The following is a 14,203-nucleotide window of genomic DNA, read 5'->3' as shown; positions in this document are numbered from 1 at the left end:
ATGAATGAATGAATTGGTGTCTTTATAAATCTGGAAAATTTGAAAAAAAAAAATTAGTATCAAATATCTAACGAATGAACTATTGATTAATAAAACCATAAATGTTTAATATGAGGCGTTTTCACATGAAAAAAAAAGATTTTGTCATTCTGTCTATAACGAATTATTTATTATAAACGTTTAATATGGGCGTTTTCACATGTTCCTTATCCGAGTTATTTTAGATAATTTATGAAACTATATAAAAACTAACAATCTTTTTTCCATTTTAAATTTTTCTCTTGTTCTTAATTTCAATAATGTTCACTCGTGAGTGTACCATTTGTTTAGAAACAAAATTGAATTATCATAGGATTACCTCAAAATGTATTCATGAAGTTGATGTTTGTTTAGAATGTATTAATAGATACATTGATACAAATATTGATAAATTTGAAACTATTATTCAATTTGATCAAAATTCTAAAATTAAAATTACTTGCCCTGTTCCAATGTGTAATAAATTAATGGAAAGAGATGATATCAAGAAAATTGCGACAAAAGAAATCTACGAAAGGTTTAATAATTTTCTTTTTATCAAAAAAAGGAGACAACTAAACAAAATTTAATTTACTCATAAATTTTTTTAGATATGATTTTCTTACCTTCAAACTCGCGATTCAGAAGAATCCAAGATTTAGATGGTGTCAAGCCTCTTGTGGAAGTGGACAAATTCATATAGGAGAAGGTACTGTATATCTCTTAAAGAGTCATAATTTCAATTAATTTACCTAATTTACGCATTCTCCTTTTTTTAGATCCAATTTTCATGTGCAAAGGTTGTGACAAGAACTCATGCTATACTCACGGGATCCTCTGGCATGAAAATCAAACTTGCGAAAAATATGATGAGATAAATAAACCATTAGAAATTGCTACCGAGCGTTTTCTTTCAAAGTCAACGAGATGTCCTAGATGTAATCTTTATATCGACAAAATTGAAGGATGTGACCACATGACCTGTAAATGTTCACATCAATTTTGTATATCGTAAGTATTTTATTATTATTATTATTATTATTATTATTATTATTTGATATTTTTTATTTTTACATACAACAAAATAATTTTTTTATTAGATGTCTACATGAATATCCAAACCATGAGTCTAATTGCAATTCATTCGGATGTTTCGACGATAGGCTTAACCACCTTTTATTAGATTTACGTAATAGAACGGGACGACAGATCTTTTAACATTTTAAAAATCTTGATTATTGCGATAATTAATTAAAAATGTCACATGGTGGCGTTCACGTGTCAATCTCGTACAGAATAAAATATCAACTAATTTACTATGAATAACAATTGTGATAATGAAATAATATTGTTATTATCAGTTTGTGTGTATATGATTATTTTTATCAATCGATCGATTAATATGATAGTTAAACTTGGTCCTTGATGAATAAATGTCATAACGTGTAAAACATAATAAAATTTAAATTTTGAAAATTAAAAGTTTAATTGTACAACCATAAGTAATACGTTAAATTTAAATTTATAATTGCCATTATACCGTGATCATTGTTATAAAATTTTGAACTATACATTTTATGACTAATTCGCTATTATATATAAATTCAAATAAGTAACTAAAATATATTTCACAGTAAATACATTACATATCAACACCAATATTTCACTAAAAAAAGGGAGTTATGCTCCATTGACTCTTGCGACTAACCATATAATATCCTTTCCTTTAATACAATAGTCTGAGAGAAGTCTATGATTCTCGAGTTCTTTACCGTTATATATAAATTTTAAGCAATTTGCTGACAAACCATCCTCTTCTTCATATTTTCTTTTAACTTCTTCAATCGTATAAGAAGATTTTACTTGAAGAATAGTGGGTTTATTATTTTTTTGATTTTTAACAATTATTTCTATGCCACCAGGGATGTTGATTTGATTGAGTTGAATACTATCATTTTGTCCAATATTATAATATCTTAAAGTTCTTTTATTTTCAAGTTTTTTACCACCGAGATACAAGTCTTGTTTATCTACATCAATGTCATGTCTTTCTTGGATTTTATGTTTGACTTGTTGAATAGTATCATTTGAATCAACATCGATTCGAGTTTTAAATGAATGAGCTTTAACAAGTATGTTAAACATTTTGAAAATGATGATTATTGTTCTCGCGTTGTAAAAAAGATTTGATAACTTGTATGGAAATTCGATACTTTTATATTGTAAAAACGAATTATCGACTAACTGTAAATGCTTAATATTGGCGTTCTCACATACTTCAGTGGATTTTACTTAAAAAAAGAATAATAGATCGCAAATTTGCAATTGTGATACTCATTAATCATTATAAAAGCTAAGCATTCATGCTCTAGAAATTCAGTTTTTTTTATTCTTAAACATTATTTTATTTTTAATAAATCACAGTATGTTAATTACTGATTTATATGAATGTGTTGTTTGTTGCGAAACAGAAAATAGAGATTATCGTAAAATTACATCAAAATGTACTCATAAAGCTGTCGTTTGCCTAAATTGTGTTAATAAACACGTCACTACTAGCATTAAAGGTAATAAAGTTGAAATTACTTGCCCTATTACACAATGTGGTAAATTAATGGAAAGAGAAGATATCAAAAATATTGTAACAAATGAAATCCTTGAAAGGTATAACGATTTTTTTTTTCTGAGGGAGTTTCTTTTATTAACGTGTAACTTTTATTTAGATACGATAAACTTTCTTTCAATCTTGCGATCCAACAGATCCCGGAATTTAGATGGTGTGCCAATTGTGGGAGTGGACAAGTTCATACAGGAAAAGGTATTCGTTTTAATAATTATGATTTCATTAATTATTTTATTAAACATATTATCATTTTTTTAGATCCAGTCGTCATTTGTGTATATTGTGGCAAGAAATCATGCTATAATCACAGAACTATTTGGCACGAGAATCAAACTTGTGAAGAAATTGATGAGAAAGGTCAATATGAAGACAAAACAGACATTGCTACCAAATATTACCTTAATAACTTAAAGAGTTGTCCTAATTGTAAGATTCACTTCGAAAAAGTTAGTGGATGTGATCAAGTAACTTGTATATGTTTATATAAATTTTGTTATTTGTAAGTATTCACAATATCATATTTATAAGAGAAAAATTTCCTAATAATCTTTTTTTTAAAAAAAAAACCATTTCTTTATTAGATGTTTACATGAATATCCAGGCCATAAATCTACTTGTAAACACGATGGCTGTATTATAGTATAAGAAAGATTGATTGGAATTAATAAAGTAATTGAAATATTTGACGTCATGATCAATAAAATAATCACGTGTTAAATTTTCACAATGGCCATAGTCGACATCATATAAATTTCTTTTTTAAGATATTTAATTATTAAAATAAAATAAAATTCTTTATGATTTAAATTTTACCAAATTATGATATGCTATTTTATCCTAAAGCATTTGATTAAATCGAATGTTAAATTCGATCATTCGATCATGACTCATGAGTATCGCTGATTGAACATATAAAAATATTTTTTTTGAAACAATCAGTTAAATATTTTCTTTTTTTTTTAAAAAAAAAAAAAGTAAGGACTGTTAATAAAAGCAACATTAAAAGGTTTACATGAGCAAAAAGTTGATTCTAAAAGAAAGTAATTAACTCGCTATAAACTGCCTAATAATCACTAAATTAATAATAAAATAATGAAAATCAGACATTCTACTTTGAAACAAAAGCAAAGTTTCTCTAGAGCTATTATCTCTCGTTCTAAATAATATGTAAAATAAACAACTACAAAAAACATCTACAACTCCTTTAACTACTATTACCTGAAATTTGTTGGTTTTCGTAATCTAAAAAAAAAATCTATCTTTTATGAGCTCCGAATATAACATGATATGACTCTAACTTGTGCCGGAGAAATACTAATCAAACATCTGCTAACTTTTCGTAGTAAAACTACGTCCTAATTGGGCGCGAATGATAGGTATTATTTTTTTGCGGCACGTGCGTGGAGCTGGCGCAGTCATTCACGTGATGAAGTACTCTACATATAATTATGCACTATCTACATTATACCTAAAAAATTTCTTGTTTTCTCTTTTTTATAATACCTGTAAGGGTCCGCTTCATCGAATTTAGGTTCTTTGTAGTGGACGAAGCTATATAATATCAACCTTTTATATTCGTTAGAATAGCCTTTTGTGTTCCTTAATCCTCATTGTATTGCTCCTTACTATCCATAAAATAAAATAAATAAAATAAAATACCTTCTGTCCCTTTCTTTTTTTAACGACATGGTTTCTTTTAAAATAGTTCATTTGGCAAGGGATAGGTCCGTTTAATTATAGATGATCAGTATTTACAAAGATAATCACATATAGTTTTATTTCTTATGTATTTCTCTTGTTCTATTGGCTACTTTGTTACTTAAAATAAATAAATAAATAAATTAACAATAAATATACCTAAAAATTTTTTAATTAAACTTTATATAAACAGTTTGAAGATTGAGTTTAAATCTCTGATCCAAATTAATCGAGATCATCGTGAAAAAGTTTGTGCGAGGCATAATTGAAAATCCGACCCGAGTTTAATGATTTACCGATTTTCTGCATTTAATTATTGCTAGTGCAGCATATTCATGATATTCATGAGGAAGATTTCATGCATTATTACATTATGCATTAAGAATATTCTCATTAAACTTCTATTTCTTATCTTTAAATATATATATACACTTATTTTACCCGTTACGTTTTTTTTTCTCTTTAAATTGTTTCTTTTCCTATTATTACATAATCACGCGATAAAAAGAAGAAAAAAAGATGACTAACGTTAAGAAATATGAATTTCAATATCAACATTTCGATAATTTACAACCATGTTATGGTATTTTAGATCTTTCACAAGAAAATTCTATTATATCTTTAAACCAATTGAGAAAACATCAAAATGATATTACAAAATATTCAATCAAACATTTAACCAAAACTTCTTATGAACAACAATATCATGATTTAGAATATGATAATATTGAAGGAATTCTTGTTGATTTTCATATTTTAATGGGTATCGAAAAATTTGATATTACTTTAAAAAAAATTTTGATCGTAAAAGAAATTGAAGGAGAAGACAAAGATGAAAGAATTGGGTTTAGATTAGGTAATGATTTTTTGAAAGGATTTGATGCGGAAGTTGAAGTAGTAGGTGATGAAATTTTGTTACATCGATTAAAATTTACTGTACAATTGAAAGGGATTAAAGGTAAAAAAAAAAATTTTAATTTTTAAAATTTTTATTATTTGAATTTTGAATAAATATTATACTAATAACTATTTAATAATTAGATTCTAAGGCCAGTTCAAATGTTATTAAAACTCAAACCAGAATCAAAAATATCAATAATGAAAAGAAATCTAATAATTTCAACAATTATTTGATCGCTATTATCGCTTTTGCCATTATTTTAAATACTTTTGTTCTTAATATGAAGGTAAATTAATATTTAACAAATTATTCATCATTTAATTCTTAAAACCAATTTATTAATTATCCATTTTATTTTAAAGTTTTCTAAAGGTCAATCATCTCCTATCTTTGAGGACAAAATTAAATTCCTTATAGATTTAGAAGAAGAAATTAATAGTTTTAATATTTGTAAGTTATTTCAGTTATTCCTTTTTAATTTTTACATTTTGTCTTCTTTATTAACATTGACATATTTATTATTTAGCGTTAAATGAACTGAAACAATCCGAGATATCAATAATTGATCTAACACGAAATTCAAATACGGTTTTAACATCCAATAGAAAAATATTAATAAATACTCTAAATTTACAAGAATTAACGTCAAGAACAAGAATCTCGTATGAAACGTCATTAGATTATTATGGTAATACATTATGGAAATTAAAAGAACTTAATATTAAAAAAGTTCTATTGGAAAAAACTAACTCATTACTGGATCAATTGTATTCGTCCATATTTGCGGTGGATCATAAGATTAACGAAACTGAATTTATTTCCTATTATTCATTATTAGATAGATATTTAAATAATTTTAATAATAAGGAAGATTTATTACAACAATTAACAAACATGGAAAAAGGATTGAATCAATTACAAAAGAATTTCGAAAATATATTTAAGGATATATTAAATGATGATGGCACGTACAAAAAATTTTTTGAAAAAATTTCAATAATTATATCTGGTAATTTTAAGAATTTACAAAGTATTAAATTTAAATTAAAAAAATTAAGGGAAAATAATATAGTAATCGGTTATATTTTCATGAAATTAAAAGATGATTTTAATAGAATTTTGAAAGGTAGAGATTTTAATTATGACGAATATGAACAAATTAGTTCTTATTTATCTACGATTAGTTATAACCGTAAGAAATTTTTGAGGGTTGCCGGATTATCTGTTAAATAATTACTTTGCTGGAATATTATAAAAGATGTACACAAAGAATTTTTTTAAAAAAATCCTACTTTGTATAAATAAATATATATTTAAATATAAATAAATAACTATTAGTATAAGAAATAAATTAAGATAAATGATCTAATAATCCATTAAACTGAATAAATATTTGAATATGCACAACGAGAAATTTAAGAGAATACTTAACCGCACTACGCCGTATAATATCCATAAGTAATAATCAGAGAAAAACCAATTGATGGCACATCGGGATGGAGAACCAAATTTTAGACCTTCAAGTATATAAAACTCAGTTAATATTACAATTTAATTCTAACCAACGAACTTATGAAAATTCCACTCGACAATGGTAATATAAATATAAAATCACATGATGATCTCACACCGTAATGAAATTTGGAGCAAATTTAATTTAGATTCTTTGATATATTTATTTTTATGGTTACCGCACGATGTTATCAATTTTACTTCACTTCTCTATACTGTAAGGCACGGGACGACTTTTCTTTTGTGCGGTAAAACACTGAAATTTGCTTTACATTCCTTACTTTATAAAGAATACGTAACCCAATAACATACTTTAAATTCGCTTTTTTTCGTAGAGTTAAGATCCGGATGATTAACGGATCGTCACATTTTAATAATTATATGCAATCAATCAATAAAGGAATAATTTTTTTCGAGATATTTTGTAAGTATATCTTAATATACAGTGTGGGACAAAAAAAATGAGAAAAGTGATCACGTGAGTAAAAATGATCTACATCGCCAAAAATAAACTAAAATTTATACCACTTAAATACATAATAAATCTTACATCTGTGACTACGTTTGACTGTCTTTGCATCCATTAACGCCCTTTATTTTCGTGAAAAATTCCAAAACAATGACTTGCGCAAAAGGAAAAACCTATAATAAATTCTCATTAGACTTATAAAATAATGGTATATATAATATTAAAGAATTACACAACCTCATGTAATTTTTATTGTCAACAATTTATAAAAACAAAAAAAAATCGAAAAAAACTAGTTTTTGGAGCATCCTAGAGGGAATGGAAGATCTAAAAAAAATTACCGCAAGTGCATTCCATAAACTCAGTCAATATGTAAGGCATGATACATCCTTTTCTACAAGAACTTTAGCAAGAAAATTAAAAAATACAGGTGAAAAGTATAATATAGAACAATTAGAAGTCATCCTTCAAGTGTTGATTATGTAAAAAAAACTTCCCAAAGCAACTCCTATGTTAATCGAAGCACACAAGCAAAGACATGTAGAGTGGACACAAAATAATATTATGACCAATGGGAAAAAAATTTATCTGCTGATAAATCAGCCTTGCAACTCTTTAGTAACACTTTTAAATATTAGTATAAAGAGGAAAGACCTGTTTGCTGTACGTCTGAAGATTATATAAGAAATTATGGCATGGGGCAGTTGTTTGTGAAGGGAAAAGCAAGTTTATTTTGTTTCAGACAAATTATGAACATCGAGATTTATGCAGAAATTTTTTGTACACGTGCTTCTGAGATCTCCTGAATGCTTTGTGGTCATTCGTTGGTATTTCCAACAAGAGAAATTACCATGCATAATAGTCATTTTTTTAAGCTCAGTCTAAAAGAAAATTCATCAGAAGTTTCAGGGTGGTCATGAGATAGCCCCGACCAAAATCCTATTGAAATTTATAGAATATCACAAAAAATAAGGCGGAGAAATGAATACCAAAAAAATTTTAATTATTTGGAAGAATTTATGATGGAGAAATGCCAAAATACTCTAAAAATAGTTCTAATCGATATTTTAAAGTCAACTAGACGAGGTTGTAAGTTAATTATTGAAATAATGGCAAATGTGTATAATATTAAATTTTTTTTAATAAAATTAGCTGATCTTAAGCTTTAAAATACAGTAAATTTCACACGTTTTTTCTATTATAATTGAGCCTTAATGATCAAAAATAAAATTCTCATTTTTTTTGTCCCACACTGTATAATTTAATAATAAATATCTCCCTCGGAAATAAAAAAAAAAGAGATAAATTAGAAAACTCATCAAAAATCGGAAATATTCATCCGTATAGATAATAAAATTCAATCCGTCTGAATTATATTTCATTTTTAACATTTAGTCAATAGAATAATTCATTTTTTTGGGTCGTCCTATAATGTTAAATGTAAACCCTAATGGCCAATACATAATTTAGGAAATGTAGGCATCTCTTTCCAAAAATAGATGGGAAATATTTGAACAAATTGGCCATCCGTTAATCATCCGGATCGTAACACTATTTTTTCGTTCTTTCGTTTCTTTTTTTTATTTCCTTTGCTAATTCCGTTCGCTAACTTCCTTCTCCTAGATTTGATTTATAATCTGCAAAATCTGCAAATCACTATCAATTGATCATCAAACATTCAATATACGCAACGATTTACATTACATATTGTGAATCTTGATAAACTTTATTTTACATTGTGTGAGAAACACATACTGTAGGTTCGTAGCGGTTTTTACAGCACATAAAATTGTACTGTACATGTGAATACTCATAAATTGGAGACTAGTTATAAATTCATCAAGATTGCTTTTTACCAAATTTCTGTTCGCAATTTGGTCTCTCAAAACCTATTACAAAAAAGAAATCAGGTTAGCAGGAATTAGCACTGTCTAATAAGTTCTCCTTGTCATTTCTTCATCAAATCTCAAAGTAAAACAAAAAAAAAGTAACAAGCGCGATAAGAGTCTACTTAATAAAAGGTTTTCTGCCATTTATCATGTTTTATTTGGCGGTACTGGACTATCATTTTTTGATGATCGTTCCTAATGGCGTCTAGAACCCGGGAGTTAATAAAATGAGTGAAGTATCTAGGACACGTTTTAAGTTTCGAAGTAACCTATCAGTTTGCGCTGTCCTTTGCTGTCTTAAGCTCATCATCCCATAATTTGTAAAGAGCCCGTGTCCTTTGTTCTGGTTACATTGTCAATACTGCGAGAAGACTTTTCTGAATCTTCTCAACCAAATTATAGGTGTTATCTTCACCGTTAAAAATTTCTCCTGGAATACGCGTTTATGTTAATGCATACATTATATCAAAATTAGATACATCTTTTATTATATGTTAAAATATTACAATTATTCCATAAATATTTCGTAGTATTACAAATATTTTTTTATTAATACATGATAAAGTTTTAGCAAAAATTTTTTATATAACATATAGAATCAACACAATAAAATAATAACAAATAACTGTAATCTTGTGAAGTATTGTAATTTAAAAATTCAACGGTAATAAATTACAATACCGTCTAATAATCGTAAAATCGTTAGCCTTTAGTGGGGTCTTCTCCTCGGCTAACTCTAGCAGCGAATGATTGAGCAGCGGCAGCTATAAAAATATATTATCAATTATAGTATAATAATAATTGGCAAAATTCGTGTGATTATGATTTATTATACCTGCACCACTGGATGGAGTTTCACCGCCACATATTTTAGATTCTTCACGTTGAATGGTACGTGCGGCATCATCTATGTTTTTAAGATTAATTTTCTTATTAATGGTAGCAGTACCAGATTCATCATACATATCCGCTGCTTTATCAGCTAAAGACTTCGCTTTTGAGGCTAAAAAAAATTATTTATTTTCTTATTAATTTTAGAGTAATGTGCCCAAAAAAAAAAAAAAAATTAAATTAATATGTGCCAGCTCCTCCCGATATATTGTGTCCTGCCAATTTTTGTTCTTCACGTTGAATTACTGAAGCAGCATTTTCTAAAGCTTCTACGTCAGGTTTTCCTGTATTTTGTTGAGACATCTTTTTTATTTTTTATTTTTTTTCAAAAAGCTAATTTGTTTTGAAATTGATCCTTTTTATATTTAAGTAAATTTCCTCGCAATTTATGAAATTTATGACGATTAATGATGTAAAGATTTGTACTAACTTTTTAGTAGGCTTGGTAGTTATAAATATGTTTGAATATCTTTCCTTTTTTGTTTAATTTTTACATCATATATTAAAAAATTAAAGTGGGGCGCACATAAGTTCAAACCGGCGATCAGCAATTATTTATACGTCATTTTATATGTACGAGTCATACAAATATTAAAATACAAGAATTGAAAATGGAACATGAAAAGAAACTTGATTAAATAAATTTATAAATAAAATAAATAAATAAAATAAATAAATAAATAAAATAAATAATGAGGTTCTTTTTCATTTCTACTGCTCTTTTTAATAGCTTCCTTCGTAACCATCATAAGCTTCTCTAACATTAGAGGGTCTTTTAGCATTATATTTAATAGGCCAATGAATAATGGGATTCTGGGAATGTTTTTTATAATATACCCATGCTTCTTTAAATTTTAAACTATCAAAAGAATCGTCCTTTAGTAAATTATCATAACTGAAACCTCTAATCCTCAAAGTCTCTAAATTATGATGAGAATGATCTAATATTTTAAAAAATTCAGGATTAATCTGTCTCCCATCATCAATGGTTATTACTTGCCATGAAGGGTTACCGACAGGTCTTTTGGCCAAATTAATCCAACCTCTTTGTGTTACATTAGGGAGACGGTCTCTAATATTAAATTTAATTAATGTTGGCATTAGACTCATCATGCTTAACGCTTCATCTGATATTTTTGGTGTTTTAACCAATATTAATTCTGTTATTTTTGTTTTTGATATGTTTAAAAATCCCTCATCATCCATGTTAGCAAAATCTCCAATCTGTAAATAATCCAAGTTTGGAAAATTTTTCAAAAATGAAAGATTACATTTACCATCAATTTTTAAGAATGATAATCTCGTTAAATTTTCCATCATTTCTTTAATTTGATTTAAATCTTGTCCTTCTTGTGGATATGATAAATACAATGAATTAATAGATTGTGATTTATACAGCAAAGGAGCTATCTTACTTGATGCTGAAATATCTAAAGTTTCTAATTTTTTACAATTTTCCAACATTAATAACGCTGATTCTTTCGAAATTTGTATATTATATGTATCTATATCAAATGTTCTTAAATTTTTACAATATTTTCCAAATAAAGATACTATTGTTGATGGATCCCGTACCATTGTTGAGCTATTCAATGTTATTCTTATCGCTTGTAAAGAATCTGCTGCACTTCTCGTAAAACTTAGAATAAAGAAATAATTATATTTAGTAAATTTCCTTTTTTTTTAGATATCAAGTTCAAAATTACATACCATTCCCACACTTTTTCGGTCATTTTTGGACAATATAATCGAATACTCTTCACATTTCCTAATTTAATAGTCTCACTTAGCGCATCATGAAATTCTACTTTGGGTTTATAATAATAATTATACATTTGTTTTATAATTTGTTGCCCACCGTTCACCAATGAAGATAATTCCGTGATTTTGGTCTCTCCATTCTTTACGCCCTCTTCTTGTTCATCTTGTGCATCAAAATCATCATAATCATCCAAATGATGATAAGCAACCATCGATAAATTAACTAATCGGTCACCAAGCAACTCAAACGGAAGTAAACATGCTTTATTATTCCTCTCCTTTTGAGAAAATCTTATCATTAATTCTTTAAGATTCCCACATTTTTGAGCAAAAAATTTAATTAATTCAGCATCAATAGATATTTGAGGTGTTTTATCTAATTCATCCACTTGTATTTTTAATATAAAATCTCCATAAGGCATAAATGGATTATTTGATAGTGTTTCACGAAATTTCGTTAATGAGAAATTTTCTATGAATTTTCTCGATTTCCAAATTTCGGCAAGACAAAGGTGCGCAAAATGACGACATGTGAATGAAAGTGATTTTAATTCGTTTATTGATAAACCACCAGTTTCTATAATTGATAAATGAATTTCTCGCGGAACTTGTATTAACAACATGGTTGGGAACTAAAAAAAAAAAATATGTATAGTAATTTTTACTAAACAAAAAGAAAAAAATAAAAATATTTGAAAAAAAAATAAATATTTATAATATTTATGTGATTGTGCAAAGTATTATGTTTCGTGATACAAAATAAATTAACATTAAATGTGGTCAAGATTATCTATACCTGCATGCAGTTTACACAAAAAAGAGACGATCGTCAGTATAAATGAATTTAAATATAGAATTTTTAATACAGTGGCTATATCCAAAATTATTTGAATTCTTTAATCTATAGCCAACATTACATTATAATGTCACCCTGGTGACTGTTATTACTTAGCAATACCCTATTTATTAATTTTTTATTTTGATTTAACTTTACTGAAAAACTATTTATATTTATTAAAATAATTTAATTACCATATAAGTCCAAGATTAAGTATCCTTTATTGTTATAGAAATGCTTAATATCAGATAATATATAATTTCATTATACTGTAACTTTTAGATTATTGTAAGTTATCATTAATAGAAGTATCAGATTTTTAAAATAAGTTCATTATATTTAGCAACTTAATAAAATAAATCAAGTGGGCTATAATAAATTTTAAATTTTAAATGAGTAGTTATTTAAATATTAGTAAAGGAATGATAATTTCATTATATAAAGATGTTTAATTTCAAAAGATATTTATTTTTAAAACTATATAAACTTGTATTAAAATTTTTTACTATAATAATCCTCATTTATAATAATACAAAAGTTTATAAATAAAATAATAAAATCCTTAAATGATAAATCTGAAAGTTAAATAAAATATTATAATTAATTAAAATTTGATATTACTAAAAAAAAAAAATTTTTAATTAATAATATTATAGTAAAAATATTATTATATTTGAATTTTCTTAATTTAAACTATTATTTATATTACTTTTTAATTATAAATTTTCAAATAAATTCAGTTAAATTTTAATCTTAAATTTAATATAATTTATTAAATTTTTTAAAATGCATTTACTTAGGGCAGTAACATATATTAGTTAATATTATTTTAATAGTAATGTTTACTCCTCTATCTTCAGGTAAAATTTTATGACTAATTACAACCATTTCACATAGTTTATATTATATGTAACCTAAGTATTAGCTAATATACTGTATGTTATACTTGGGTGTTGAAATTTTTTGGCTATATGCTGAAATCAAAATACTTTTTGGCATATAATAGTTTCTGAAATCCTAAATTCTAAACTATTGCTAAAATCTTAAATCATTGCCAAAATCCCAAACTATTGCTAAAATCTAAAACCATTGCCAAAATCCCAAACCATTTTCAAAATTCCAAACCATTGCCAAAATTTCAAATCATTGCCAAAATCAAAACCATTGCCAAAATCCAAAACTAGAGCTCTGAACTAAACTGAAGTTTTTTTTTCAGTTCAGTTTGATAATATATGGTAAATTTTTATAATAATAAATATTAATTTTTTTTTTACTGAATTACTAAATATTAACTTTATTATTTGAGTGATAAAATAATAAAATTAACACGACCTCTATTAAGATGAAAACTTTAATACGATGCCTCCAGTAAAATGTTGGTAGGTATCACTACCAATACTTTTATAAATTATTCTGCTGTGTCACCTCCTTCATGTCTTATATAAACTATGGGTACTGGAAAAAAAATACTGGCTAGTTTTTTATTATATTATATAGATTATACTTTTGGGATTTGGCAACAGTTTTGGGTTTCAGCAATTATTTGGAATTTCAATAAAGGTTTGGAATTTTGGCAATAGTTTAGGATTTGGAGTTTAGAATT

General features: G+C 26.1%; 6 protein-coding genes across 7 annotated transcripts; 3 read left to right on the top strand and 3 right to left on the bottom strand.

The window, feature by feature from the left end:
- The first annotated feature begins 212 nt into the window (after positions 1 to 212).
- Positions 213 to 1,518, top strand: OCT59_029070 (uncharacterized protein). Of its 2 annotated transcripts, none has more exons than XM_066141292.1 (4): positions 213 to 556; positions 630 to 727; positions 798 to 1,001; positions 1,119 to 1,518. In XM_066141292.1, the coding sequence occupies exons 1-4, from the start codon at positions 300 to 302 to the stop codon at positions 1,199 to 1,201; spliced, it is 642 nt and encodes a 213-aa protein (XP_065994456.1). In that variant the 5' UTR covers positions 213 to 299; the 3' UTR covers positions 1,202 to 1,518. The 2 variants fall into 2 exon arrangements, with proteins under 2 accessions (XP_065994456.1, XP_025165409.1); XM_025322786.2 differs by having other exon boundaries at positions 798 to 1,029.
- A 180-nt stretch (positions 1,519 to 1,698) lies between these two features.
- On the bottom strand, positions 1,699 to 2,163 carry OCT59_029069 (uncharacterized protein; the record flags this gene model as incomplete). The annotated part of the gene is made up of 1 exon (XM_025322787.2): positions 1,699 to 2,163. One exon carries the CDS (start codon positions 2,161 to 2,163, stop codon positions 1,699 to 1,701), a length of 465 nt encoding a protein of 154 aa, XP_025165410.1.
- A 280-nt stretch (positions 2,164 to 2,443) lies between these two features.
- Positions 2,444 to 3,286, top strand: OCT59_029068 (uncharacterized protein; the record flags this gene model as incomplete). Its single annotated transcript, XM_066141279.1, has 4 exons — positions 2,444 to 2,682; positions 2,742 to 2,836; positions 2,900 to 3,140; positions 3,223 to 3,286. 4 exons carry the CDS (start codon positions 2,444 to 2,446, stop codon positions 3,284 to 3,286), a joined length of 639 nt encoding a protein of 212 aa, XP_065994455.1.
- A 1,572-nt stretch (positions 3,287 to 4,858) lies between these two features.
- Positions 4,859 to 6,473, top strand: OCT59_029067 (uncharacterized protein; the record flags this gene model as incomplete). Its single annotated transcript, XM_066141271.1, has 4 exons — positions 4,859 to 5,297; positions 5,381 to 5,526; positions 5,603 to 5,690; positions 5,767 to 6,473. The coding sequence occupies 4 exons, from the start codon at positions 4,859 to 4,861 to the stop codon at positions 6,471 to 6,473; spliced, it is 1,380 nt and encodes a 459-aa protein (XP_065994454.1).
- Positions 6,474 to 9,633: 3,160 nt separating this feature from the next.
- OCT59_029066 (uncharacterized protein) lies at positions 9,634 to 10,415 on the bottom strand. The gene is made up of 3 exons (XM_066141265.1): positions 10,193 to 10,415; positions 9,946 to 10,113; positions 9,634 to 9,874 (listed from the first exon to the last, which is right to left on the bottom strand). The coding sequence occupies exons 1-3, from the start codon at positions 10,302 to 10,304 to the stop codon at positions 9,813 to 9,815; spliced, it is 342 nt and encodes a 113-aa protein (XP_065994453.1). The 5' UTR covers positions 10,305 to 10,415; the 3' UTR covers positions 9,634 to 9,812.
- Positions 10,416 to 10,724: 309 nt separating this feature from the next.
- On the bottom strand, positions 10,725 to 12,385 carry OCT59_029065 (uncharacterized protein; the record flags this gene model as incomplete). Its single annotated transcript, XM_066141262.1, has 2 exons — positions 10,725 to 11,640; positions 11,712 to 12,385. The coding sequence occupies 2 exons, from the start codon at positions 12,383 to 12,385 to the stop codon at positions 10,725 to 10,727; spliced, it is 1,590 nt and encodes a 529-aa protein (XP_065994452.1).
- Positions 12,386 to 14,203: the final 1,818 nt, after the last annotated feature.

Source organism: Rhizophagus irregularis, chromosome 9 (assembly GCF_026210795.1).
Source record: "Rhizophagus irregularis chromosome 9, complete sequence".
In the NCBI taxonomy this organism is placed as follows: Eukaryota; Fungi; Glomeromycota; class Glomeromycetes; order Glomerales; family Glomeraceae; genus Rhizophagus; species Rhizophagus irregularis.
Note: the sequence above shows the minus strand (reverse complement) of the source record. Positions and strands in the feature narration are given on the sequence as shown.